General features: G+C 50.3%; 1 protein-coding gene across 4 annotated transcripts in view; it reads left to right on the forward strand.

The window, feature by feature from the left end:
• Positions 1 to 23857, forward strand: part of TTLL11 (tubulin tyrosine ligase like 11) — a 267536-nt gene extending 243679 nt beyond the window's left edge. For 3 of the 4 annotated variants that reach the window (XM_068553144.1, XM_068553147.1, XM_068553145.1), the window contains one exon: positions 4354 to 12341. In XM_068553144.1, the coding sequence (XP_068409245.1) occupies positions 4354 to 4646 (293 nt within the window). In that variant the 3' untranslated portion in view covers positions 4647 to 12341. Of the gene's footprint in view, positions 1 to 4353; positions 12342 to 20543; positions 20680 to 23505 lie in introns of those variants that run through there. The other variant, XM_068553149.1, reaches the window with a different exon arrangement.
• The last annotated feature ends 3725 nt before the right edge of the window (positions 23858 to 27582 follow it).

The raw sequence follows: 27582 nt of genomic DNA on the forward strand, positions 1-27582 counted from the left end.
GCAGAGGAGAAAGCTTGTTCTGTGCGTCCCCAAAAGTTCTTGATTGCCCAGCGCTATGTTTCTCAAAGACCATGCTCTTAACTTCTTTACTGCACTGTCTCCTCAAGAGCCCTTCGAGAGATGGCCAAGAGGGAGTGTTCATTCCCAAGCTTCCTGATCACCCTCGTGGGTCGAATCCCCAGAGCTGCAGTTACAAGTGTAGTAGCTAGGGCCTCATCACCAACAGACAATCCCCAGGGGACGGGAACAGGAACCTGCATTTCTGGCAAGGTCCCCAGGCAATTTTATGCGTAAAATGTTTGAAAACCCCGGGCCTTGAGGGGAAGGCCAGTCCCTCAGCCTGCTGTTTGAGTCCCTCTTTCATGAGGACTCCTGACTCGCCCTCACACCCGCATCCACCCCGTCGGCAGCCCACAGAGCCACAAGCGTGACCCCCAGACTCTATTCAGAACCTCATCATCCCTCACCACCTCCACCACTGCCGTCTGGTCCGAGCCACTGTCAGCCCTCGCCTGGACCAGCACAGTTAGCCCCCTAATGGGTCTCCCCGCTTTCTTTCTCATGTGCCCCTGCCACCTGCTGTCAATGCGGCAGCCACCCTGACCATGTCACTTCGAAACTTCCCAGTGGCCACCCATCTTCCTCCACAGGAAATTCAAAGTCCCACCTTGGTCTGCAGGGCCCTTGTGGCCTGGCCCGCTAGAACCTTTCAGGTCTAGACTCCATCAGTACAGACAGAGAAGGGCAGGGCCTCGCAGAGGGCAACGGAGCTCTGCCCCCCCTTAGCGGTTAAGTGATGACGCTGCAAGAAACCGGGGAAGTGCGGTTTCTCAGAAACCAAGAGAGGACGTAGTGCAAAGTTGGAACAAGTTCATGCTTTTCCAGCTCCATCATTAGTCTTTTAAAAATAACTGATTGAGTCTGCTTTCAATCAGAGTGTCTTAAAAGGCATTTTTAGCCCGAAGTCAAGCTTCTCGCAGTTCGGGGGCAGGCCCTTTTGCAAGCAGGCCCCTTTTTGCAGATGGTCTTTGGCAGTGGAGAAAGAACAGACTGAACTCAGCAGTGGGAGGAGGTGGGGAGGGGACGGGTTCTCAAAGTGGGGTCCTGACCAGCAGCCTCGTTACCACCTGGGGACGTGTTCGAAGTGCAGGTTTTCAGGCCGCACCTCAGACCTTCAGAACTAGGAACTCTGGGGGTGAGGCCGCAGTCTGTATTCCAACAAGCCCTCCAGGGGATTCTCAACAGAATCAGCGGTGCCTGAGGCCTGGGTTCAAACCCCAGCCCTGCCACTTACCAGTGTGTGACCTGAGGGCAAGTTATTTCATCTCTCTGGGCCTCAGTTTTCTCATCTGCACAATGGGAGTTGTAGTGAGGATCAGAGCACCAGGCGCAGTGTACGTGACCCACGCACGAGTCAGTGATGTCCGTTCCCCTGCATCCCCACATATGTATATATACATATATATATAACATACATATATATAATATACATATATACGTATATATATAACATGCATATATATAATATACATATATACGTATATATATAACATACATATATAATATACATATATATACGTGTATATATATAACATACACATATATAATATACATATATATGTATATATATAACATACATATATATAATATACATATATATACGTATATATATAACATACATATATATAATATACATATATATACGTATATATATAACATACATATATATAATATACATATATATAACTTTTGTCAAAGTAGAACACATATGCAGAAAGTTTGCATTGTATTTTTTCAAAGTAATGACTTCAAATTCAAATAGTAGCAAAGGGTTCATAATTAAAAGCAGCTGCCTCTGCATCACCTCTTTCTACTCTCTAGAATTTCCCATTGCATATTTTTTAATTGCACACGTTTACTATAGAAAATCAGAAAATGCAGACAAGCAAAAAGAAAACCAAGTATAACACGTTAAATCCCATTTCTCATTTTAGAATGTCTTCTTCCAGGTGATTTAGCCATGTTTTTTCCTCCAAAAAAGGTCTTCATTGTATTTTTCGGTGCATTATAGCTCTAATCACAGCCTGCCTCCAATTAAGGGAAGGAAACGAGTGTTTGTTGAGAAAAGGTGCTCAATTCTCACTATTCAGAGTGTAGACCAGCAGCCTGGGTACCACTGGGAAGCTTGTCAGAAATGCAGGGTCTCGGGCCCCACCTCAGAATCTGCATTTTGACAAGATCATGGTGACATTAAAGCCGGGGAAGGGGGTGTAGACCCCAGAGCTACTGACACTTGCGGTCACGAACTGTTCCTTACAGTCCTGGATAAGAGACTCGAGCCAGCATGTAAATGCATGTGGCTTCCTTTATAAAGAGAAAGACTTGCTACAAAGTACTGCCAGCTGAACTAAGCAATGTGATTGATGAGGAGGGTGATTTACATTCTGGCCGGAGCTCCTTAGCTTGTCAGGGACCAGGGACACGCAGTTCCTGGACTCAGCACCCGTCGGTCGACCACACTTGGAGTAGCGGTGCTCTTGAGATCACACAGTTGGGAAGCTGGGGGCTGGGACTGCACTGCGTTTCTCGGGCTTTAGATCCTGGCCTCTTCACCCTGTGTGTACCAGATCCTCCCACCAACTGTAACACACACACACACACACACACACGCACGCACAGCCTAGGAGAGCCCTGGCCCAGAGTCGGTGATTAGGAAACGTCTGTCTCCTGATTGTAGACTGAGGCCTCCATTCCCCTGTGTCTCTTTCCGCACCAGGCCTCTGTTTACATTAAAAGGGTTACTGTTCTCTTTATCAACGCCTGTCAAGACCAAGCAGGGGACGTGCAGAACGTCTGGAGTCAAGAGAAGCTAAGCAAAAAAGCTTTGATGGACTTAGAAGAAGATTAAGAAAAAACAACTTTGCTCAGCTCAAGTTTCCGACGCAAAAAGATCTCTCAGATCCCAAGGTCCATATCCAGTATTTACAAACCCCAGGCCAGGCTTCTGCCTGCAGTGACAGAGCAGGCAACTAGCACGTCTGAGCCGGGAAACAAGGCCACTGGGAAGGTGTGGATTAGTGGAGTGGGGACTGGCCTCATCCAGAATACTGTGTGGCATTTGGTATGCCTTAGAGCCACCTTTCCCAAGAAGCCCATGGAATCCCATGAATGTGGATCACGGGGTTCATTTTAACTACGACATTGGGAAGACTCAGAACCTTTCATGCAGCACAACATAGTTAAAAGAATTGGGAGTCAGAGTTTGAATTTCCAGGCCACAATTCTCTGGCTCTGTGACCTTAGGGAAGTTGCTCGGCATCTCTGATTGTTAGTTTCCTCATCTGTAAAATGAGGCATCATAATAATGACCTCGAAAAGGCATGTCTGTGAAGCACCTAGCACCGACTCATTCATTCATTCATTCACTCGTGTAGTCTGTCCCTCTATACTGAGCGCCTGCTGGGGACCTGGCACCGGGGGCACTGAGGTGAGCTGGAGCCCGCAGTCCAGAGGGAAGATAGAGATTGTTAAAGAACCACACAAATAAACCCTGAACTAGCCACCAAAGGTGCGACAAAGAAAAGTGCCAGAAGCCTGTACCAGGAGCTGGATGTAATCTGGGGCTCAGGGCAAGTTTAGCTGAGTAAGTGATTTTCAGCTGAGATCCCAAGGATGAGTAGGAGTTTATGAGGCAAAGTAGGAGAAGAACATTCCAGGGGCATAATGGGGACTCTTGTTAATACCTTCCAGAATATAGTTTTGGGTAGAGAAGGGGTCAGGTATATTTTACTTTTTGAGGTAAAATTTACATATAGCAAAATGCACCAATCTTAAGGTAATATAACTTGCGGCTTTTGACAAATGCACACACTCATGTAAATGTCACCCCTATGAGGATACAGAACATTGCCATCAGACTGGGCTCATCTTCATATCCCTTTCCCTTATTATAAAAGCAGTGCGATGGGTTTTAATGGGAACATCTGATGGTGGTGCAGAGGGATAAGGCTTTGGGCTAGGTTTAAATCCCAGCCCCACCGCTGTCTACCCGCTGGGCTTTGCCCAGGTCTCTTCACTTCTCTGAGACTCAATTTCCCCATCTGTAAAACAGGGTTCATTGAACCTTCTTCACAGGGTTGCTTAAGGGTTGAATCTGCAAGTGGTTGCAAACACCCAGCTAGACTTCCGCATGGCAGGCACGCTGAGTCAGCCCCGTTTCGTTTCCGGAATGAAACAGCGGTGGGGAGAGAGCCTGGTGGTTGGAGTCGGGTCTTCCCGGGGCAGCGTGCCGAGCCACCTCTGCGCACACACACACACACACACACACCACTAACCCCAGTCTCTCACCCACAGGGATGTGCCTGCAGGCCTTCGTGGAGGCTTTCTTTTACCTGGCCCAGAGGAAGTTCAAGATGCTGCCACGCCACGAGCAGGTAGCCTCGCTGATTGACCTGTGTGAATACCACCTGTCCCTGCTGGACGAAAAGCGCCTGGTGTGCGGCCGGAGCGCCACATCGGGGGGCCGGCCCCCTCACAGCGGCACCCTGCAGGAGGCCACCCCCGCAGCCCAGCTGGCTGAGGGCCGTCCCCCGCCCTGCACAAACGGTGCCCTCAAGCTCTCCCATTCCAGACACGCTCTGTCCTGAGGGCTGCTGTGTCCCCCCAGAAGAAGATTGAGCCCTTCCGAGCCCAAGAGACCCCCAGGCTTCCTGCCAGGGGGAGAGATGGCAGGATGCTGAGAATTCCCACCTGAGATTCCCCCAATCGTCTCCATGTTCTGCTAAGCTGCACTTCCAGAGGCTGCCTGATTCTCAACGGCCCTCCTCCCAGCACCTCTTGGTGGCCCACCTGCTTGCGAGCCATCAGCGGACATATGATATCCAAAACGTGACAGATGGCCTCTTCTATTCTGGGCTCATGGGAAGCCACAGCCGGGGATAAAACTGCTGTGTTTGGGGAAGGGGGCACCAACAACCCCAAGACGGAGAGCTGCGGAGAAGAAAGAACTTGAGGCAGCCGAGACTGGGGTCTGCTGAGGCCCCGCCCGAAGAGAATACGGTTAGAGCCCAGGGACATCATGTGTATTTCCTACCACCCATTCTGTGAAAATGAAGTGGAAACACCCAGGAGGCCTGCACGACTCTCCCACCGCAATCATGTGCTACGTGGGTGTGGTTAACAGACCGACCTCATTGATTTCATGAGCTTGCCTGTTGCTGCAGTGTTCCATGTGTTATTCATTAAGATATGGTTAACTAAGAGGTAACTGAGGAAAGCTCCTGAAGTCTCAGAGCTGGCAGGAGCCTCTGAGATCATTTTGTTTGACCTTGACCCCGAAGCAGGAGTCCGCCAGTCACGTGGCCTCTGATTGGAGCCCTCCATGGGTGGGGCGATCACCAAGTGTGCCCAGAGTGTGCAGGGTGCCCTGGAGGGGAGGAGGGGGCTTCAGAGGGAAGGAAAGTAAGACCTGCGTAAGGATCAGAGCAAGCGGGGGCTTGATGTCAGGAGCCGGGCAAAGGGGAGCCGTGCTCTCGCATCCACGAGACCCTTTCCCTGTCTCCCTCCATGTCCCCAGGCAGCCCCCGCTCAGAGGGGAAGCTTCAGAGGCAGCCAAAGGTAGCATTTTGGAAAATGGCCCCAGGCAAGTCAGGGTCCAGGGCCTGCTGACCACAGGCAGACAAGAGACTGCCCTTGTACAGCCAAGGTCTCCAGAGTGTTGTTGGATTTGGGGTTAATGTGGCCCTCGTTATAGGACCCTGGGGGCCCTGGACAGAGCTGACCATCAGGCTCAACCCAAAGGGAAAGTTGTTCATCCAAGATCCCTCCAACTGTTGGCAAGTTATTTTGGGGGAGTGGGGCTCTGTTAACCCTTGCCTGACCTTCCTCCCACCCAGAAGCCCATTCTCTCAAGCAGTAAAGCCTGCCTGCCCCCGGCAGGGTGGCTCCCATGCAATGCCCCCATCCCGCTGCCTCTCCCCTCCTGCTCCTGGGGACCCAGGGCAGACCCAAGGCCACAGCCCTTCCCCAGCCCAGAGGGCCCCAGCATTACCCGATCCCTGCAGAGCCCATGCTGGGCTGTTAGGTGACAGGAGACTCTGTCTTTCTATAAAGAAAATAAACATCTCTGTTTTCCCAGCAAAAAGCAAGCCAGGTGGCCTCCCTTCCAAAGGTGGGAGGGGCAGGAGGAACCCAATGGGCAGCAAGCGCCTCCCACGTGGGGACATTTTAGAGGTGCCATCAGCTCCATTTTCCAGTCATCTGGGGCAGTTTCGTGACGCTGTTCCCATTTTCAGAGGGAAGACAAGGCCTGGGAGGTCACGTGGTAAGTCAGGCCTTGGTCCAGGTCTGTCGGTTGACTCCAGAGCCCCATCCCCTCTGTGTCCCCGGGTGAGTGTGAATCCAGCTCCAAACACAGACCACTGGTGGGTCCTCCCTGCTCTGGGGCTGCCCGGGGTCCCCCAGGGCTCTGCACACTGTCACAGCATCTGGTGTCATGGGCCGGGGCCATCAGTGTTCCTAAACGGTCCACTGAGAGGAAATGAGTTTGAAGAACCTGTGCACTCTCCCGGGCCCTGCAGCCGCGCGAATGGATGGCACAGCGAACAACCCAAGTACATGTAACCCTGCACGCTTGTTAGCAGCTGGGAGCAGCAAAGCGTCTTTTACACAAAGTTCTAACTTTATACCATTTCTTGAAGTTGATTTCCCGAAAGCATTCACTTGCCAGAATGGGGTGCGATCATCAGGTTCCAAACCAACCAAGCACACTGAATTTTTTAGAAAAAAAAAAAATGTATCAATAGGCTGAATTCCAGCCACATTGTTTGGGGTGATATGTGAACATCAGCTCCCAGGATGAGGACCGTTCTCTTCCCACCCCTGGCGTGTCATCTGGAGGCAGGTTGCTGGGTGGCGCCCCCCAGGGTCACTGTCTAGAAGGAGTCCCTCCAGGGCAGACAGGGCCTGAGAAGCCCCACGGCCCTCGGTGAGCACTGGGGAAACGAGGCTGCCATTTTACAGGAGGCCAGTCAGTGACAGAGCGGGCCCTATTTTCTCAACGCTGTTGAACAGGAAGAATCGGGCTGCTCCATTATTAGCGTGAGTGATAGGAGACTTCCCCCGCCGCTTCGTGCCTAATAGGAAGTCCCACTGTGTTTATCCCCTTTGGTAATTGGCTGCTCGTTGTGTAGGGTGTAATTGAAGTGATCGCAAAAGCAGGGGTTTCCTTCCTCCTGGAGGAGAGGTGCTCCGTGGGGATCTGGGTCCCTGTGCTCTGCCCATGGGGTCAGCCCATCCCTGAGAAGGGCCCTCGGGCTCCATCCCGGCCTCTCCTCCCCCGTCCTCTCCTGCCCTTCCTCCCCCTCCTGCTGGTGCTCCCACACACAGTCTAGCCACACGGACCCTGTCATGGTTCACCGGCTGAGTCCCTGCAGGGCCGGCACCCAGAGTGGCTTCAATGAACGGATGAGATCAGGCTCGGTCCTTTCCAGCTTGGGCTGCGTGCATCCCCGGGCCACTGCCCGCCTCCATCCTTTCCTGCCGTGCCTGCCGTGCCCCTTCTGGTGTACCCGGAAAGCATCCTTCCCCCTTCAGTGCTGGCCTTGCCTGCTCCCCTCCTTCCTGCCTCCCAGGGGATGTGCTTGGCTTCTCTGCTGTTACGGTCAGGAGCTCTGTCCCCACAGCCTGGTCAGAACGGGGCTTGTAAAGGCGATTTGGATTCGGTGCATCTGTTGGCAGTGCTGGTCCCAACAGGCCCCTCCCCATGTGCGGAGGCAGGGCCTCCTGGAGACAGGAGCCTCCATCCCCAAACTCCTGGGTCCCTCTTCTTTGTCCTCCATCCACTCTCCCAGCTCAGACCCCATCATCTCTTGGCTGCGCTGCATCAGTCTTCTGCCTCTTAACCCCCTCAACCATCTTCTGTCCCTGTCAGCCCAGGGAGGACTCTCAGAACCACAGAGGTGACCGCGTAATCCCCCAGTTCAGTCAACCCTCTCTCTTCCCAGATAAAGCCCAGGCTCCCTGACCCGGCATTCAAGTCCCCTCATGATCCAGTCCCCTCCTGCCTTTCCACCCTAAATCCACGCTCAGCCCCCAGCCCTCAGGAGCTGCCTCTATGCTCCCAACAGCCCCTTTGTGTCTGTTGCTACCACTCGGGAGAGAATGTGCCGGCTCCCACCCCTGTGGGAGGGCCACGGGGCCCGGATCTGCTCCGTGCTCTCCCGCCTTTGCCGTCCCCTCTGCTGGACCCTCCCTCTGTCCAGTGGAAACTTACTTATCTTTCAAGGCCCAGGTCAAGTGTCCCCACTGCCATCCCCCGAACAGTGAACTTCCCCCTCCTTCTACTTGTGAGAACCCAGAAAGTCCTTTATCACACTTGTGCTGTGGTGTCACGGCGTTCGTTCCCATCAAGCAGTGAGTTCTTTCACGGTCAGGCAGGTGCTGGATTCACGCTGGCCCCTCGGGCACCGAGCCGGGGCCCTACCGGTGCTGGTTGGGACTGTTCAGAGGGCCCCGGCGAGGAGCCTGAGCTACAACACTGGTTCTCCCCAGCCCCCTGCGGATGCCCTGACGGTTTGATTTGTGAACATGTCCGTGTCCCGGGACCCCAGCAGACAGTGGTTCCTCTGACCCTGGGCAGTCTCTCCGCGTTCCTTCGTGCCCGGGCTCTGGTCTGGGCTGCCTCCCCCATGGGCACCGCCGTCTGGGAGACTAAGGGCCACCGGACTGGATCAAGCCCACCGCGGCTCCTCCATCGGGCATCCAGCCTGTCTCTCCAGCCCCGCAGCGTCTGTGGGGGGTTGGTTAGTTCAGAGCAGATAATCCTGATGTGAATGTAGTTAGTCAGGGTGAGTAGGACCAGGTTGGGGAGGAGCCTAGACATTGGAATGGTGTTCTGTGCCTTTCTAGAATCAACTCCCCTTCCCACGTGAGTGTACCATCTGTTTGACTCTTCACAGTTTGCAAAGTACTTTTACCTCCATCCTCCCAACGACCCCACAAAGGATGAGGATTCTCATCACCCTCTTTTCATAGCTGGGGGCACTGATGCCCAGGAGGTCAGGTGACTTGCCCAAGGCCTCCCTCCCAGCTGGTGAAAGGCAGAGCCCAGCCCCCAACGCCTTGCTCCTTTCTCGGCCCCATAACTGCTCTCATAACGGCGCCTCAATGTTCCTACAGCCCAGCAGGGAGAGGGTTTTGGCCCCATTTCACAGACGCAGAAACCCACGTCTGAGAGAGGCTGGGTGATGGCTCAGGTGGTCCTGGGGCTTAGCTTGGGGCAGTCCCACCTGATCTTTCGCACTGAGCTCTATGGGCTCCGGGTTCCTGAGCTGCACCGGGAGTGATAGCTCCTCTCTCACTTTGTCTCTGGGAACAGAAGACAAGAGATAGAAAGCATAATACACGTGAAAGCATTTTGTAAACCCAAATGCTGCTGGAATGCCATGTTATCTTCAGACTGGCTTCTGGTTTCCTGCAAAGTGTAAAGGGATGAAGGGAAAAGGTTCCTCCTGGAATGTTCTAATCCATCAGGACAAATGAAGCCAGAACAGTCAGTTCCCCTCCCTCTCCACCCCGCTTCATCCTCACATAGTTGAAGACATTCACGGGGTGAAAAATGGTTTCCGCTGCTCCTCTGACACCTGGAATTTGCCTTGTGATTGGCAGGATATTACTCCAAAATAGCTTAATTTTTTTTCATTTCTTGATTAATGCCCTAAACTCTTCGGTCCCAGCCTTGAGAACTGGCTTGACTGGCTGGCATTTGAGCCCCTTCCCTCAAAACTCAGAAATGATGAGATCTCACTCAGTGGCTGAGAGCTGCCCTTCTCTCCAAGTGAGGCAAACTCACCCTGATTGGTAATTTTGCCAATCTCCTACCGAGTCTGACAGATATGGGAGAAATTTTCCCATACGGTATATGAATTTCTCCCTCATGAAATATGTTCGAGTTTTTTTTTTTTCTGTTCCAGGGCAAAGGAGCTTTGCAGAACAGGCAACATTCAATTACCTCCATCTCTAGTAACCAGAAGTCTTGATTTTTCTATAACTAGGAAACCCACACAGCATACTGCTTATACATGCATGTGTGCATACACACACACACACACACACACACACACACACACACACACACACTGAGCACCATTGAGCTTTGGTATAAAATGGCAAAATTTCTTCTGAGCCTTATTTAGAGAGGAGAGGAAAGAGGGTCTTTGCAGCCCTGGGGTAACATAACACGCTCACCAGGAGACTTACAAGTAGAACATTTCCTCCGACACGAAGGCATTTGCTAAGATTTCAACCAGGGCGGTAGTTTTGGGCCACAGGGACATTGCCCGCCCCTCACCATGTCCCTCCAGCCCCCTCCCAGGCTGCAGAAGCAAGCAAGGCAAGGAGCTGGGAGATGAAAAGAGTCAGCAGGAGTATTTCCCTTCAGGACTTCTTGCATCAGAATGGGGAAAACGAGAATCCCAGCAGAGGCCCTGAGTGCTGTGGGAAGAGTGAGCGTCTTTGGCTGGGTCTGTCGCTCTCTAGCTATGTGATCATAGCCATGGACCAGTGATTCCACCCCCTGCCCTCTTCCTCTCCTGCACAGTGGAGATGGGGTCGTAACCAATGTAAAGAGCCTGGCACCAGGAAGTGTCTTAATAAATGTCCTTTGAGAAAAGGACCGGTCTCGATATGCTTGAACTAGACAGATGCCAGAGATCACTCCCGCCCACGTGGATGGCCCTGACAGGGCAGGCTCCTCCAGGTCTGGTGGACGGCCCCACGTGCTTGTCCCTCCTCCCTGCTGCTGCTGGACTGCAGCTTCTGCTTCTTAAAAGCCTTTAACAATTCTTTATTAAATTTTCATGGCGCATAAAGTCGAGGTTCTGTTACTTGGCCTCAGTTGTCTTGGTAACTTCGTAAAATGCAATAATAAAACAGAGCTGAGTGTCTCTGCACGCAGGCCCCACGTAGAAACGGCTGCAAAGTACTGCAAAGTACCGACGATTTCTTCTGCGTGATAATTAGCGACAGCAAATCCAGCAGGGTGGGCAGGGCTTGTTCATTTGGGGTCAGCTGGGGAGAAAGGGGATCCTCCTAATTTTTTTCTCCTTCAATGGTTAATGTTTGGCTGGGGAGCTAAATATTGCCTCAAGGAACCTGTGACAACCTGGGGGAGATGGAGGAAGGAGTTTGGAAAAGCCCCCAACCCTTGATCCACTGGGGACAGTCTCCCTGAGGGAGGGAGTGACGTGCCCCTAGAGCCTGGCCACCTCGTAGAGACTCTGGGGGCGCGCCTGCCCTGGGGGAGAAGGTGGCTCCTTCCAGCTTTGTGTGGGTGGCAGCCACTGCCCACAGCGCCAGGCTGGGTAGGGGTGTGTCGCAAGCTCGGCCCCCATGGGGAGGCTCAGGGCAGGGCAGCTCCCTGGAGAACTTAGTGGTTCAAGCTGCTCCAAAGAGGCCACCTGGTGGCCCTGTCCTGGCACCAGCCCTGCCCTTGACCCTTTGGGGGTAGCCTATGTCTGCTCTGAACATTTCTCAGCCTGTGGACCACCTGGTGGAAAGAGAAAGGCAGATGGCCTTGAGTTATAAATAAATGGGATCCCTGCCCCTTGGAAACCACCACCCAGTGGCATCAGAGAGGAGTCATTTCCCACAGCCCCTCCACAGTGGGGGGCCACTCAGGCAGGCTCTGTCACCCCCGGGAACTCCTTTGTTCTTTGGACCCCTCGGGTTCTCCATTTTGTGAAACATTCAGATCCTACACATTCCTTGTGCTCCGACTCTGTGCCAGCCCCTTGGTCTTAGACGCCTGTGCCCGCAGGTCATGGCTCGGCCGTGCAGTAAGAGCTGCCACCCTGCTCCCTGCTGAAGAAACCCAGGTTTGTCACCCACGGTCCCCGCACCAGGTGCGGAGGCTGCCCCAGCAGCCTGGGAGGTTAGCACTGCCTTGGTCCATGGCAACCAGGCCAGGCATGCCTTCCAGTGGTCTTTCCATGCAGCTGCCTCCCACAGAAGCCCTGGGCATCTGGTGGTGCCCCTAAGGGCTCAGACCGCACTCTGTCTTTAACCCAAGCAGCTCCAGCTTTATCTCTAAGTAATGCGCTTTGTTATTAACATTCTATCCTCGGCCATAGCATTTCCAATCTGTCAGTTTCACACATGGGACACTGGAAGCCCAGAGAGGGAAAGGGCCCGGCCCAAATGCCCAGCAAGTTAGGGGTGTGAGCTCAGGCCTCCTCAGCGAAGGAATCTGAAGAGCAGAAGCCAGGGCCAGCTTCTAGTTCAGGGTTTTAAACTAGATTCCATGGTGCCCGAGAGCAGCTCAGCTGTTCCGTTTTTGTTTGTTTCTTTCTTTCTTTTCTGTTGTTTTGGTTGTTGTTCTGTTTTATATATTGCGGTTGCATGTAAGGAAATAGCTTCAAATGCCGTCATCATCATCATCACTTCCAATTTTTTACCTGTGGCAAAACTGGGGGCCTGGGAGAAGTAACTTGTTTGAAGTCATGACCACAGCAGCCTCCTTCCCCGGCCGCCTGAGCCCAGCCGTGGCTCCTGGAAGACGTGCATCGTGCCGGCAACAGTGACAGTCAGGGCGGGTTCACCCCAGGGCCCGAGGCAGGAGCTGGACCGTCCTCTCTCACCCCCCATAGAATGGTTGTGGGGACCTCGGAGGCCGGTGCTGGGCTCGTTTCTCACTTGGCCCCAGTCGTCAGGCAGGAGCCATGTGATCTGCTCAGACACTCAACCTCAGGCGCTCCTCCCCAGGCGCTTACATAGCTATGCTTCGAGCCATTTCCAGGGCCAGTGGCTGTGGCATCACTGACGGTGCTGGAGAAAAATACAGCCCAGACTGGCAGGTCAGAAGTCTGTGGGCATGGCCCAGACGCCAGCTGCAAGCAACCACTTACTTGAAGACTCATGTCTTAGCTTTAAAAGTCCTGTAAATATTGCTTTGGGCTCCATATTATATCCATATTTTAGTCAGGATGCTGACTTACGTGATGCTGAGCTAAACCCCCAAATCACCGCGGCTGAACACCCCTGTGGTTTACTTCTTGCCTGTGCAAATCTGACGGGGCCAGGGGGCTCTCCAGGATGACACTCCGCCATGCAGGGTCCCGGCTGCTTCCTGCCTGGGCTCCTTCTCCTCAAGGACGGCTTCCCAGTTGCCTCCAAAAGGAAGAGAAGACGGGAGGACTGCAGGAGTGGGTTGTTCAGGGAGAGGTGACTTCACCTCCACCCACATGCCCTTGGCCAGAATCTGGTCACCTGGCCCCAACCTGAGTGCAGGGGATACTGGGAGATGTGTTCTTCCTGTACATCCAAGTCGAAAAAATGAAATGGGACTTGGTGGACACATGTTACCTTTTTGCCTCAATTCATATTTGTTTTACTATAAAAATGCTTCAATCTTTAAATAAAATTGCTGCTCCAAGAAAGTGACTGTGTTTATCTTACAGCTGCACAGAGCATCTCACCCCCACCACATACTCTCCACTTGAGAAGCACAATGTGATGGGGGGCACATGGGTTTCCTAAGAGTCCAGAGTCAGGGATTCTGGGAATATCTTGTATCTTCCCACCAAGAATTCCAGTCCTAAGCTCTGTGGCTTGGCTGCAGCTCAGCTCCAAGCTCCTTGGGGAGCCTTCCCATCCCCTGGAAAGCCCAGTCCAAAACAGGTCACTGAAGTTTCCCCTTGAGGAGGATTGGGGCCAGGACTGGAGAATAGATGAGGAGCCCAGACAGAGTGTGTGCCCTTCCCAGGCTGGAGCAGAGCACACAGCCCAAGGCACTGGCGTCTTCAGGCCTAGAGACAGGTGGTCTGGCCACACCAGCTCTAGCTATAGGTCTGCTGAGGAGGTCGGCCCTGCACAAAGCAGCCTCAGTGCAGGGAATCGAGCGGCATCAGGGCTCCTCTGGTAGCTGGTGGAAGCCGTGTCACAACACAGGGTGATCTGGTGGGGGAATGTAACCACATTCCTCATTCACATTCCCTGAGCACATACAACGGCCAGACCATGCCAGGCACATTACATGTGTTAGTTCATTTAGTCTGAGAAGCATGCTTGGGAAATGGATACTCTTACTATCTCCCCATTTTACAGATGAGGAAACTGAGGTTCAAAACTGAGGTGAAGTGACTTGGCTTAGAAATGCCAAAGCCAATTTGGGATCCCAGCCTCGTGGAGATGGGATCTCACTCCAGACGGTTCTCCTCTGTGCTGCCGCGATGGGCCCCCCTTGGAAGGGCGGGTGAGTCCCGCCAACAGAGGCGGCTGAGAACATGTGGAAATGGGAGGCTCTGGGGAGACCTTGAGTAGCACCACATCAGCAGACACTTCTCTGAAAAGCCCTGGCATGTAATAAAAAAGGCCTCGCCGGTCTCTGCTTCCTGGAAGCCACCCCAACCCAGCCAGGTTTACAGAACAGGAAGTCTTGGGAATTGCTCAGCTGGGCAGCAAAGTGATGGCGGTGGCGGGGGGAACCTAGGAGGCCAGGTTCCCATAACTGGGACAGGAGTGTGCCAGGCAGTGTGGGCAAGGGTGGCCAGTGGTGAAAACGGTGTCCATGTGTGGAGGACCAGCTTTGTCCCAGGCCCCAGAGTCACCCTGGCCATTGGGTGATATCACTCCCCTTTTACAGCTGGGAAAACTTAGGTCTGGAGAAGCTTCTCACCTTGCCTAAGGCCGCAGTAGCCTGCCCTCCGCCAGCCCACAGGCCACCAGAGAGACTCTGAGGTTGACAGCAGGGAGAGGGAAGCAGCTGCCCCCTTTATCGCAAGGTCAAAACGTCCCAGGACTCCAGCCACGCCTGTGGGTGCCACGAGCGACACGACACCCGGAACGTCTGCCCCGACCCGGGCTCCCGGTCCAGAAATGACACGCTTGTTTCAGCCCTTTCTCTGTGCTCACATGCTGTGTGTCAAGTGGCACCTGACAGGCTGGGGAGGGACAGGAGCCCCCTTACGGCCTAGGGGGGCCCTGAGTGCAGGGGCAAAGCGCCCTTTGCTTCCTAGTCAGGAAACGTTCACGCACATTCCACACTCTTTACTTGATAAAATATGGAAGGATATTAGACATTTTACAGGGGTTTCCTTTGTTGAAAAAATGCTTTTAAAGAGTTTTGATTCTTATAATGTATCTGGAAAATTCACGTTCATGGAAATTCATTCCCCAAGGACATGGTAAAATGAGCCTCCGCTGCATGGGAATCACACTCAGCCACCTGGGCTTCTCGTGGTTGCTGTAGTTTTTTTCTTTTTCTTTTTTTTAATGTTGTGTTAGTTTCAGGTGCACAGCAAAGTGATTCAGTTATACACACACACACACACACACACACACACACACATATATCTATTCTTTTTCAGATTCTTTTCCATTACAGGTTATTATAAGATATAGAATATAGTTCCCTGTGCTCTACAGTTGGTCCTTGTTTATTTTATAGATTGTCGTGTGTATCTGTTAATCCCAAACTCCTAATTTATCCCTTCCCCCCACCTTTTGCCCTTTGGTAACCATAAGTTTGTTTTCTATGTCTGTGAGTCTATTTCTGTTTTGAAAATAAGTTCATTTGTACCATTTTTTTAGATTCCACATATAAGTGATATTTGTCTTTCTGTGTCTGACTTACTTCACTTAGTATGATAATCTCTAGGTCCATCCATGTTGCTGCAAATGGCATTATTCCATTCTTTTTTATGGCCGAACAATATTCCATTGTATATATGTACCACATCTTCTTTATCCATTCATCTATCGATGGACATTTAGGTTGCTCCCATGTCTTGGCTATTGAAAATAGTGCTGCTATGAAAATTGGGATGCATGCATCTTTTCAAATTAGAGTTTTCTCCCGATATATGCCCAAGAGTTAGGATTGCTGGATCATATGGTAACTCTATTTTTAGTTTTTTAAGGAAACTCCATAATGTTCTCTATAGCGGCTGCAATAATTTTTTAAAAATATGCAGTGGAGATACACACATATATAAATGCCCATATGATATTAATGCATATATATAATGACTAAAACAAATAAAAACAGCACAAAAAGATGTACAGTGACAAGTAATCTCCCTTTCACCCCTGTGTTTCAATTCTCCAGTCTGTCCCCAGAGGCAGCTATAGTTTCTGGGTTTTGTGTGTTCCTTTCAAAGACAGTCTGTACACATACATGAATTCTTACATACGTGTGTATCCACTAACCGGCACTCTACTTTTCACTTAACGCTGTTTCTGGGAGGTTGTTGCGGGATATGTACGTGTCAGCTGGCCTCAGATTTTTAATGGCACCATTGTCATGACATTATGCGATGCACTATAATGACTTAGAATATTTTCGTTTACTTAAATGGCCCCCAGTTGATGCATTTAGTTTGTTTCCAGTTTTCTGTTACTACATAAAGTGCCGCAGGGATTGTTCTTGTACATGTATCTTTATGCACACGTATGAGTACATCCTACAGGTCAAATTACTAGGTCAAAGGGTATATGCATTTTAAATTGCAATCAATATTGCCAAATTGCCCTCCCAAGAGGCCACACCAATTTTCAGTCCCACCAACAATGTGTGAGAGGGCCAGATCCCCCATCCTCCCCAACAAGGCTTGTTATCAAAACGCTAACCTTTGCCAGTCCGTGGGTGAAAAAAACATGGCAGCATCTCATTACAGATTTAATTTGTTTCTCTTACGAATGCGGTTGAGAAGCTTTCTTCTGTGTTTCAAAGTCATGGGTATTTCCTCTCCTACAAACCGGCTGCTCGTGTTCTTTGCCCATTTTTCGGCTGGTCTTTTTCTTGTTGATTTGCAGCATCACTTTGCAGATGAAAAGAATTAGACTTCTGTCATATCTTTTTGCAAAATACGTGTTCTATACGGACCATTTTTTGGCAGCCAACTGTCTCTGTACCTCAACAAATTCTCCACAGGCTGCCAGAGTGGTCTTTCCGAAGTGCCACTCTGATGGTGTCACCCTCCTTCCGAAAGACACAAAACGGCTTCCTGCCACCTGGATCCAGCTCAAACTCCCCACTTGGTTTGGGGGACCTGCCCATTTGGGGCCCAGCTTTCTCTCAGCCCCAACAAAAGGCCCACCACATGCAGCCGTGAGGGTTGTGCACTGTGCAGGGGGCAGTGGCACCCAGGGAAGGACCTTGGGGGCACCCCCTGGAGGTGAGCAGCGGGGCAGCCCGCCGAGAGGCTGCCTCTTTCTCCGGTGAAGCTTAGCTCAGGACTCAGCACACTTTCGACCATTCCTCAAAGCCCCATCTCTTCCATTCCTCCAGGGCTACGTCCAGGCTCTTCCTTCTGCCCCAGATGCGCCCCCTCCCCTGTGGCCTGGTAAGCTTCCTCCTCTGCAAAGCTGACCCCACTTTCGCAGGCTGTCTTGGGTCCCCCCGCCCCAGCCTTTGTGTGTCCCTTTAACCCACTGCAAGGTGATTCTCCCTCTAGGGGAGGGCTGTGTGCATTCACTCCTGGATCCCACCCCCGGTCAGAGGAGGTGCTCGGGAAATGTGTGTGGAATGAATAAATGAGGGAATGAGTGAAGGCAGCCTTCTTATATTTTTTAAAAAACCTTTTAAACTGAGGCAGTATAGTTGATGTACAATATTACTGATATATAAGTTACAGGTGTACGATATAGTGATTCGCAATTTTTAAAGGTTATACTCGTTTATAGTTATTGTAAGATATTGGCTATATTCCCTGTGTTGTACAATATATCCTTGTAGGTTATTTTATACATAATAGTTTGTACCTCTTAATCCCCTCCCCCTGTATTGCCCCTGCCCCCTCCCCTGCCCACCACCCACCCACTGGTAACCATTAGTTTGGTCTCTGTATCTGCTAGTCTGTGAAGGTGGCCTTCTGACTGCTGAACCCAGTGGACATGAGGAGTGAGGGGTGAAGACCCTGTATCCCCTCAGCCTTCTCAGCCTAATGTAAAGTTGTGCATTTACCCGATAGGCTGTTTTTCTGTATAAATATCCATTAAACACTTTGAAAAATGCAAATTAAAAAACAAAGCAGCAGACTGGCTCTTCCCAGGTAATTATAATAGACCCTGCCAGTCTGCACGGAGGCCGTTTTATTTAGTAGGTCTATGGCTCTTTCCAGATTATAAATGAAAGCCCTTCAGGGAGCAGGTTATTCTCCCTCCCCTAAATTCCCCAGGGTGGGGGGCATTGCAAGAGGACGCAGTCGGCACGAACACCGCTGCCACGGGGCTCGCACAGGGGAGCGGGGGCCCAGGGACCCTTCCTGGTCTGTAGGGGCCAGTGGGATGTAGGCTGTAAAGCAGCTCCTTCCTCCTAAACCCCAAACCCTCGCTGCCAGCCCCCATCTGGGCCAGCCCTCCAGCCCTCCTCCAGTGGGGAAGGTACCCACAGCTCCCCAGCCCCGCGCCATTCCCCCGGGGCGCCTGCAGGACTTCCTGCTGCTCCGGCCACCTCCACTGCTCCGTCTGCCATCGGTCCTTCCCCTGCATCCTGGGGACCTTTAAACACGCGAGTCAGATAACGAGGCTCACAGCTGCACTTCCCTGCCTGGCTCCTGTGGCCCCTCTGGATTCCCATGCCCTGTGCCCTGTGGGGGTCTGTACCTCTGCCAGCCCTGCCAGGGACCCTCTGACCTGGCTAAGGCCTGCTCAGCTGGCTCCCCCCTCTCCCTTTCCTGCCTCCCCCTCCCCCCAGTCATTAGCTACTGAGCACCTTCCCCGGGCCAGCACCGTGCCAACCCTGGGGAGGCGAGGATGCGAGCAAAACCAGACATGGCCCTGCCCACCTGATGCTGTGAGATGGACGGGGGTTAACTAAGAGCAGAGAGGTGAGCAGAGCAGAGAGGAGGCAGCACGGAGGGAGGCCCTGCGCGCAGATCCGGCTCGGAGAACGAGGACAGCGTGGGCAGGGGAGGCTGGCAGAGGGCCAGCCCTGCAGGCAGCGCAGGCCACCCTGATGATGTCCTCCTCGCCACTGGAGAGTGTTCAGAGGACACTGTGATCGGGGCTGTGGTTGGAAAGATAACTGAGCTTAGGATTGGAGGGTGGACCACGGAGTGGGACGGTGTGCAGGGATCCCGGCAACAGGAAGCTGGCGGCGGCCCCGGTGATAAAGCGCCATGAGGATTGATGGCGCTTCTCATGGCAGTTATTTAATGCCCTCTCCCCTCCCTCCAGGAGGGCAGGGCCTTGTCCATCCCGTTGGCAGCCCTGGCAGCACCTAGCACACAACTCAGTACATAGTAGGTGGAATGTTCTGGGAATGAATGAATGAATGACAGGTGAGAGAGGGAATAGTAATCAAATAATGGATTTAACAGGTGGGGAAACTGATGCTCTATGTCGTGGAGCAGTGTGTCACCTGGGTGAGCTGGCGACAACCCCAGCACGGGGCAGCCCTGAAAACCCTGTCCCCTCCCACCTTGCTCACAAAGACCTGTTTTCACAACTTGTCATTTCCCTACACGCCCACAGGCAGGGACACACACTGCACCGATAGATAAATCTGGGCCACTTTTCAGCATCGTTTAACGTCCCCAGGAAGGTTGGATCACATGGCATCCAGCAGCAGCCCATTAGCTGACAGGCTGAAGCATACCACATTGAATTCCACGGCCCGCGGAGCCCATGAGACGCCGTGCTGCTCGGAAATCTGCACTGATTTATTAGAATGCAATTGTGCTGCTCATTTCCTATAATGAACACGTTGCCCCCCTCCTCTTGCCAGGACTGTTTCCCCAAACCTCCAGTGGGAGTGGGAGGACCCTGAACTCACTCCCTGTCTATAGCTTGAAAGGAAGAGGGGATGACCTGGAAGGGAGATTGTAGGGGGGCAGGGACCAGTGCTGGGGGCTGACTTTGAGTGCTGCTTGCAGAGAGATGGTCTGAAGGCATTGTGCTGTCCTCCTGCCCCCCACCAGCCCCCATCCTGTGTCTCCCTGCTCCCCCACCCCGCCCCTGTGTCCCCTGGCCCTTGGTCCCAGCTGCAGCAGGACCTATGGACAGGCCAGCCAGGGACTCAGCTGCTGACGCCCACAGTCTGGCCAGGGCACAACGCATCTGCCTCTGCCCTACCTCCTGGGGCCCCACGGGCCTGAGCTTCCGCCTTCGGCACGTGTCACACACCCTGACCACTGCTCTGTCCAAACTAAACTGGGACACGTCACTATATGGTCAGGACACTCAAGATGGCGGCTCTCTCGCTCTCCGTAGATCCCCTGCTCGACCAGGCCCTGCTTCTCCTACACCCTGTCACGTGAGCATCACCACCCCCTTCCCCAGCTAGAGATCGTTCTAGTCCTTAGGCTAATGGTCGTTAACCCGAAATGCGGTGAGGGACGGGCCCCAGCCGCTGGTTTCCCTGGTGACTGATGAGCCAACCTGACGTCCATTGCCCTATAAACGGCAGCCTCCTTCTCCCTCAAGTAGTCAGGATGGTTGCCACGTCCTGCCTACTGCCCACGGCGGGGTGTTGCTCCAGGATCCTCTGGTTCGAACGTGTAAGACACTTTATCCGATTAACCATTGATGTCTCTGGCTGTTTCCAGGCTCTTTCTTCGGTCTCATGGCTGGGCAACTACAAGACTTGCAGGCCTGCGGGGTGCAGCCCAACAGCTGTCAGCCAGGAAGCCGAGGAAGCCGAGGAAGCCGAGGAAACTCTCGTGAACGCGGAGATGTTGGAAGGTAAGGACGGGGAACCGAAAACTGTGGGGTGATCGGGGGGGCGCGGGGTGCGGGGGCCGTCCGCTAGCACTTGGAGCCCTGCGACAGCTGACCACTGCGAGAGGTGTCTTTATCTTCCGCTATACTGACGTTGTTCTGTTAACCTCACTCTCCAGTTTATAAGTAGCAGCCCCGTGCGCCTGGCTCATCTGACTGCACGGGGATGGCTGGAGAGTACAGACACAATGTACAGACCTGGCATAGCTATCAAACACTTAGGCGTTCTCTGGTCGGGTAAGACGAGATACCCACACCCTCCACCCCTAAACAGCTACAGACACAGGCTTTAGGGATATTAACTCAGAGGCAGGCTTGTGGCCAGTTACCCGGAAAGCCCTGGTTGAGGCCTGTGGCAATGGCAAAATACTAGAGTACCCTGGGGCTTCTGGTCCCAGCTGCGGGAGGGGGCGGAGCTATATGCAGCCTACGGTGTGTTGTAACAGGTGGAAGACATTACAAAAGTCCTACCCACGTTGTTGAGCAACGCAGAAACCCACCACTGGGGGTCTAGAACAGCTGTGTGTGACATATGGGACCCCTATGAATATCACTAGTGACCAAGGGACCCACCCTGAAGTTGAGGAATGGGCCGCTAAGAATGCCACACGCTGCCGTTTTCACCCGCCCTACAGCCCCACTGCTGCCGACCTAACTGAAAGGCTGCTGGACCAGTTAACCGTAGAGATGGGAACCTGCTCTCAGCTGTGGATCGGGAGGCTGACTCAAGCCCAGGAACGATCACTGAGCATCCCAGGAGCCATCGTCCCCGTGCCTACGCTATGTTAACCCAGAGCCAACAAGTCCCCATCCGAGTACAACTCTTGACCACCAAAGGGCCGTCGACAGCTATTGGCCAAGACGATAACTCACTTTTGCCCTTGCCATCCGATCTACCCCCGGGGAGCACACTGTAAGATGGCTCTGGGGCTGTCAGGTAAGTCCCTGGTGATTTGCGTTCCCTGCCCCGTGGGGAATAGGACAGATTTTTGCCTGCTGGAGAAAGCAGCACTGTGTTAGCCCTGCGGTCGATTGTTATGTGCTTGTTACGTGGCATGGCACCGCAGGCCAGGGCGATGACCACGGGGAGGGGTGGTGTTATCTCAGCATGCTGTCACCGCTCGTATTCTGCTCAGTGGTCACGATCTCCCCTGTATCGTGCCTGTTACACATCTTAGGTCCCTAGTCTGGGCGGGAGGAATCTGGTTGCGGGCTGGGCAACAGCGGCTGCCTCACTGCGAAAGGAGTCTGCCTGTTGGGTCTCCAGCGAGATGCCACTGTCGTCCTGCTCTGGACTCCCAGGAAAAATTGACCGGATAAATGCCTGTCTTACGCTTGATACTCGTTAGGTGCTGCTGTCTGTATGGCACGTGTGGTATCTGGCCGCAGTGCCCCTCTACATACCGGACCCCAGGGATATTGCGGAAGAGGGGCCACCCAGATGGTAAGGGTCGCGCAGGGGACGTAGGGGTGGAGTGTGTGGTCAGGCCATTCAAGATGGCGGCTCTCTTGCTCTCTGTACCTCCCCTGCTCGACCAGGCCCTGCTTCTCCTACACGCTGTCACCTGAGCATCTTTACCCACTTCCCCAGCTAGTAATTGTTGTAGTCCTTAGGCCAGAACGGCTCCACCTGCTAGTTTCTTAAAGGGAAACATCTGCCCTCGTGATGGTGATGGTCATTAACCGGAGGGGCGGTGAGGGACGGGCCCCAGCCGCTGGTTTCCCTGGTGACTGATGAGCTAACCTGACATCAGTTCCCCTGTAAATGGCAGCCTCCTTCTCCCCTGAGTAGCCAAGATGGCTGCCATGTCGTGCCTGCCATCTGCTGTACACGGTGGGGTGTTGCTCCAGGACCCTTTGTTTTGGACGTGTAAGATCCCCTGTCCAATAAACCACTGCTGTCTCTGTGGCTGTTTCCAGGCTCTTTCTTTGGTCTTGAGGCTGGACAACTGCAAGGCTTGCAGGCCTGTGGGGTGCAGCCCAACACATACGCACACTGATATACAGACCACCTGGACAGAACCACGCTCAAACACATCCCATCCCAACGTGTAGGCTGTACCTACCCACACGGACCCACGCCACACCCATCACAGCTAGTGTCCCTGGCTCTCACACCTACACACACACATACATTTGCACACACGCTTCTACATGCATTTTGAATCTCCAAGCGGCAGATAAACTTTTGTGATTAATTCCTACTATTATTGCTCTGTGGTCAAGAAATACGACCTTTCCTTTTATGAACCTACTTTGTGCCAAGCATCATGTTAGGTGCTAAGTGTACAAAGTTGAATAAACTTGGACCCTACAGCCTAATAACAGAAAACAAATTCACCTCGACAATCTGCTGTGATACCTGATGCAGCAGAATCACAGCACTTATATTTTCTCAATATATTTTTCTCTACTTAGGTTGATTCCTTTTTTGTTTCTATTACCTAAACACTGTTAGACCAAAAACATATTTTCACTGCTGTACTCATTTGCTTTTCTTGAATTACTAGTTCGAATGGGCATATTCTCACCTATTTACTGTCCATTTGTATTCCTTCTTTGTGACTTGCCATTTCATATCCTTTGCCTGCTTTTCTGCTAGTATGATTGTTTAATTCTCCAGATTTCCAATTATTTGTCTTTTGCAATATTCTTAGATAATTCTTCAAGCCGAAGTTCTAGCATGGACCACGACTTTGACTTTTAAGCACACGTGTTCTGTTTTTCGCTCTTAGCAATGATATGCTTTACTCCCAAGTTTTGCTTTTCAAAGTCCCTCCTTTTTCTTAGCAGCACACTCCCATTTATTGAAGAAGCATCATTTGAGTTACTTCAGCATCATTCAGGACCTATGGAGAGACTTCCGCAGACTGGTACCCTAAGGCTTGGTGTACCGTGGAGAGCAAAGCAAGACTCACTGCCAGCGGAGACGACAGTCCAGGAAGGAATCTCCCTGGGAATTTGCCCTCCAGGTTGGCATGCTTGTCCGTTCCTCCATACGGGCTGTGCCCGCACCCCCTCCCACTGGGGGCAGGGGTCCGGGAGCAGCTCCACCTCCCCATCCTCTGATCTCAGGTGTCACTCAGAACACTTGTTAAACTTCAGATTCCATGGATTTGGAGATATAGATGCAAACTCATGATTTCTAAAATGTGTATATATATGTGCACATGTATACATCTTTGAATGTATATTTGTACACACACACACACACACACACACACACACACACAATACATTTATTTCCTAGCTCTGTCTGCTGAAAAGTTCAAGAAGGAAGGATATTCTAGCAGCTCTCAGCTCTTGGTCTGTAATTCCATTCCCCAGAGTTCCTCAGAGAAATGACTAATCCCAGAGCTGGGGCAGGGTAGGTACATGATGAGCCTGGGACATCTTGTGAGGCTAGAAAGTAAGGGAATGTTCAAAAACCACATCGAGGGCATGTCACAGGACATGGGCACCGGCTTGGAGGGGCTCCCAGTGGCCAAATCGGGAGTGTTTGAGCACCAAAACAATCAAGTAGAGTAATGAATTATAAGCCCATAAAAACAGACATTTATGAGTCCACACTGATAATAGATAAGCAAATACATAGGAAGAATGGAGGACCTTTGCTACAGTAAAATTCTGAGTCAACCAGTGAAGTGGAAGAAATGCTAGAACTGGAAAGCCATCCTTTGCAACCATCCTAGTAAAGACTGGATCACTCAAGAATCATTAAGGGTTGCTAAATCTAGTGGGATGTTTTGGCAATGAGCAAGATATTTGTATGATGTCAGACTGTCTCCCCACAGACTGCATATTAGCTGCAAGCAAGACCAAAAAACAGAAAACAAAAAAACCCCAGTAATTATACGGTGGAGACATTGGGCCACACCCTGATCAGGTGATCAAAATTAACATCTCCAGGGAGGGATAGACAGGTGTCATGTGCCTCCAGGTGTGTTAGTCTAAGAAGGACTCAATATATGCTCTCTGCAGTATTTTGGCCAAGGATGAATAACTAGAAACTAGTCACAAGGAAACATCAGACAAATGCAAAACTCTATTTTTATTTAAAAGGGCAGGTGGGGGTTGGGGGAGGAATGGTTGGTCGTATTCTTCCAATGTCAGTGTCATAAAAGATAAAGAACAGTCATAGAAATGTTCCAGATTAAACGAGGCTAAAGAGACATGACAGCCGAATGCAATCTCTGACCCCAGACTGGATCCTGTGCTGGAGGGAAAAAATAGTATAAAAGGACATTACTGGTTCTATTGAGAATGTTGGAATGTGAATATTAGATGAGAGAAAAGTCTGTAACAGTGTTAAATTGAGGTGGGTAACTATACTGTGATTATGTAAGAGAATATCTCTAATCTTAGTAAATATTCGCTGCAGTATTTAGGAGTAAAGGGCTGTGGCATAAGTCACCAAAATAGCAGTAAATGTTAAACATTTATGTTGAATACATGACTGTTTTAATACAAATTCAGTAACAGTGCAGTATAACTGTACCGTTCATGAGAATAAGATCGGGGCTTGGGTGCACTGTGGGGTCTGATCTGGAGACTGGCTCTTTCCCTGGCCCGGGGGCTGGTCACCATCCACACTGTGTGTACAACCTCACCAGGTTGTCCAGATTTGAGGTCTCCTGTCCACCTGCCTCTCCTGCTACCCACAGGCCCACTCTGTTAATAGCTACCAACTGGTGTCTGGGAAAGCAGTTTCAATTTTGTATATTTATTGTGTATTCAGCCACTTTACTGAACCAGGAGCATTTTTTGGTTGATTCCCAGGGAAATTCTAAGAAGATGACCCTAACTTTTGTCTTCTCTTTCTCAATAGTTTAGTTAGTTTCTTTCCTGCCTTTTTGCCTTGAAACGAGGCAGAGTCCTGCATCTAAGTCTGTTTCTTACCTCATTGGGAATGGCTGTTATGTTTTACTCTTAAGGATAGTGTTGGCTATTGGCTTGAGATATTCTATTTTTCAAATATGTTTTTATTACAAAAGCAAAAGTATGGTCAGAAAAAAGAAACTTAGAAAATACTGATTAAGCACAGAGATGGGAGGGGGGAATAAAAAGCCATTATTATCTCTAGGTCAGTGTTTTGTTAACACCTTGGTATATATCCCTAATAATTATTATTTGAAGATTTTATTAGAATAATCATTATTGCTCCCAGAGCAGGTAGCATTTATCTATTATGTGTCAGTAACGGTGCTAAGTTTAGGGGTGACAAGCATTATTTCAGCAAATCCTTACAGAATACCTCTCTATAGTGTAGATACTGTTATCCCTACTTTACAGTTAAGGAAACTGAGACTGAGAGGACTTTCCCAATTTACCTAAGATCATAGGCAAATCAACAGTCATTAAGGCTGAAACTCAGGTCTCCCTTATGCCCAAGCTCTGGCTCTTACATACACTACTATCTCCTAATCCAGACCTCTTTTTGCAAATAGATTTTTTAAAAACTAAGCTAGAATCCTTCTGGACATATGATTCTGTTATCAGCTTTTACACCTAATGTATTATTAACATCTTTCAATGTCATTTATTATTCTTCTACAAATGTAATGGCTGTGTAGTGTTTTATTATATGGATATGTTTTATTTATTCTTAGATGGCTCCATATCAAAACAAAAAATAAAAACTGGTCGTAAAATATTCAAACAATAACAGGAATATAAAGTAGAACGTGCAAGTCCTCCCTTCCACCCTGCTGAGCACCATTCCCTGGAGGAAGTTACTATTAATAGTATATGTTTGCTTCCACATAGTTCTTCTATGTAACTTATTATATGTGATGTAATTTATTTAATTTTCTTTAAAGGAATGGGTATACCAATCTACTGCTTGACTTTCATACATAATATATGATGAACATCATTCCAAATCTATCCATCCTTTTTTAATATGATTTAAAAAATTGAATGATAATTGATTTACAATACTGTTAATTTTAGGTGTACAGAAAGTGATTCAGTTATATGTATGTGTGTGTGTGTATATATATAATATATATAAATTCTTTTTCAGATTCTTTTCCATCACTGGTTATTACAAGATATTCAAGACAGTTGCCTATGCTATACAGTAAATATATACATATATATATATATATATAAAATCTTTATTCATTCATCTGTTGATGGACACTTAGGTGGCTCCCATGTCTTGGTTTTTGTCAGTAGTGCTGCTATGAACACTGGGATGCATGTATCTTTTCTTTTTTTTTTAATTTTTGTAGTTGAAGTATAGTTGATTTACAGTGTTGTGTTAGTTTCAGATGTACAGCAAAGTGATTCAGTTATACATATAAAAAATATATACATATATATAATATTCATTTATTTATATAATTTCTTTTTCAGATTCTTTTCCATTATAGATTATTACAAGTTATAGAATATAGTTCCCTGCGCTATACAGTAGGTCCTTGTTGCTTATCTATTTTATATATAGTAGTGTGTATCTGCTAATCCCAAACTCCTCGTTTATCCCTCCCCCACTCCCCTTTCCCCTTTGGTAACCGTAAGTTAGTTTTCAGTATCTGTGAGTCTATTTCTGTTTTGTAAATGAGTTCATTTGTATCATTTTCTTAGATTCCACATAAAAATCATATCATATATTTGTCTTTCTCTGTCTGACTTACTTCACTTAGTATGATAATCTCTAGGTCCATTCATGTTGCTGCAAATAGCATTATTTCATTGTTTTTCACGGCTGAGTAATAGTACATTGTGTATATATACCACATCTTCTTTAACCATTCATTTGTTTAAGGGCATTTAGGTTGCTTCCATGTCTTGGCTATTGTAAACAGTGCTGCAGTGAACATTGGGTGCATGTATCTTGTCGAATTAGAATTTTCGTCTTTT

Source organism: Eschrichtius robustus, chromosome 10 (genome assembly GCF_028021215.1).
Source record: "Eschrichtius robustus isolate mEscRob2 chromosome 10, mEscRob2.pri, whole genome shotgun sequence".
In the NCBI taxonomy this organism is placed as follows: Eukaryota; Metazoa; Chordata; class Mammalia; order Artiodactyla; family Eschrichtiidae; genus Eschrichtius; species Eschrichtius robustus.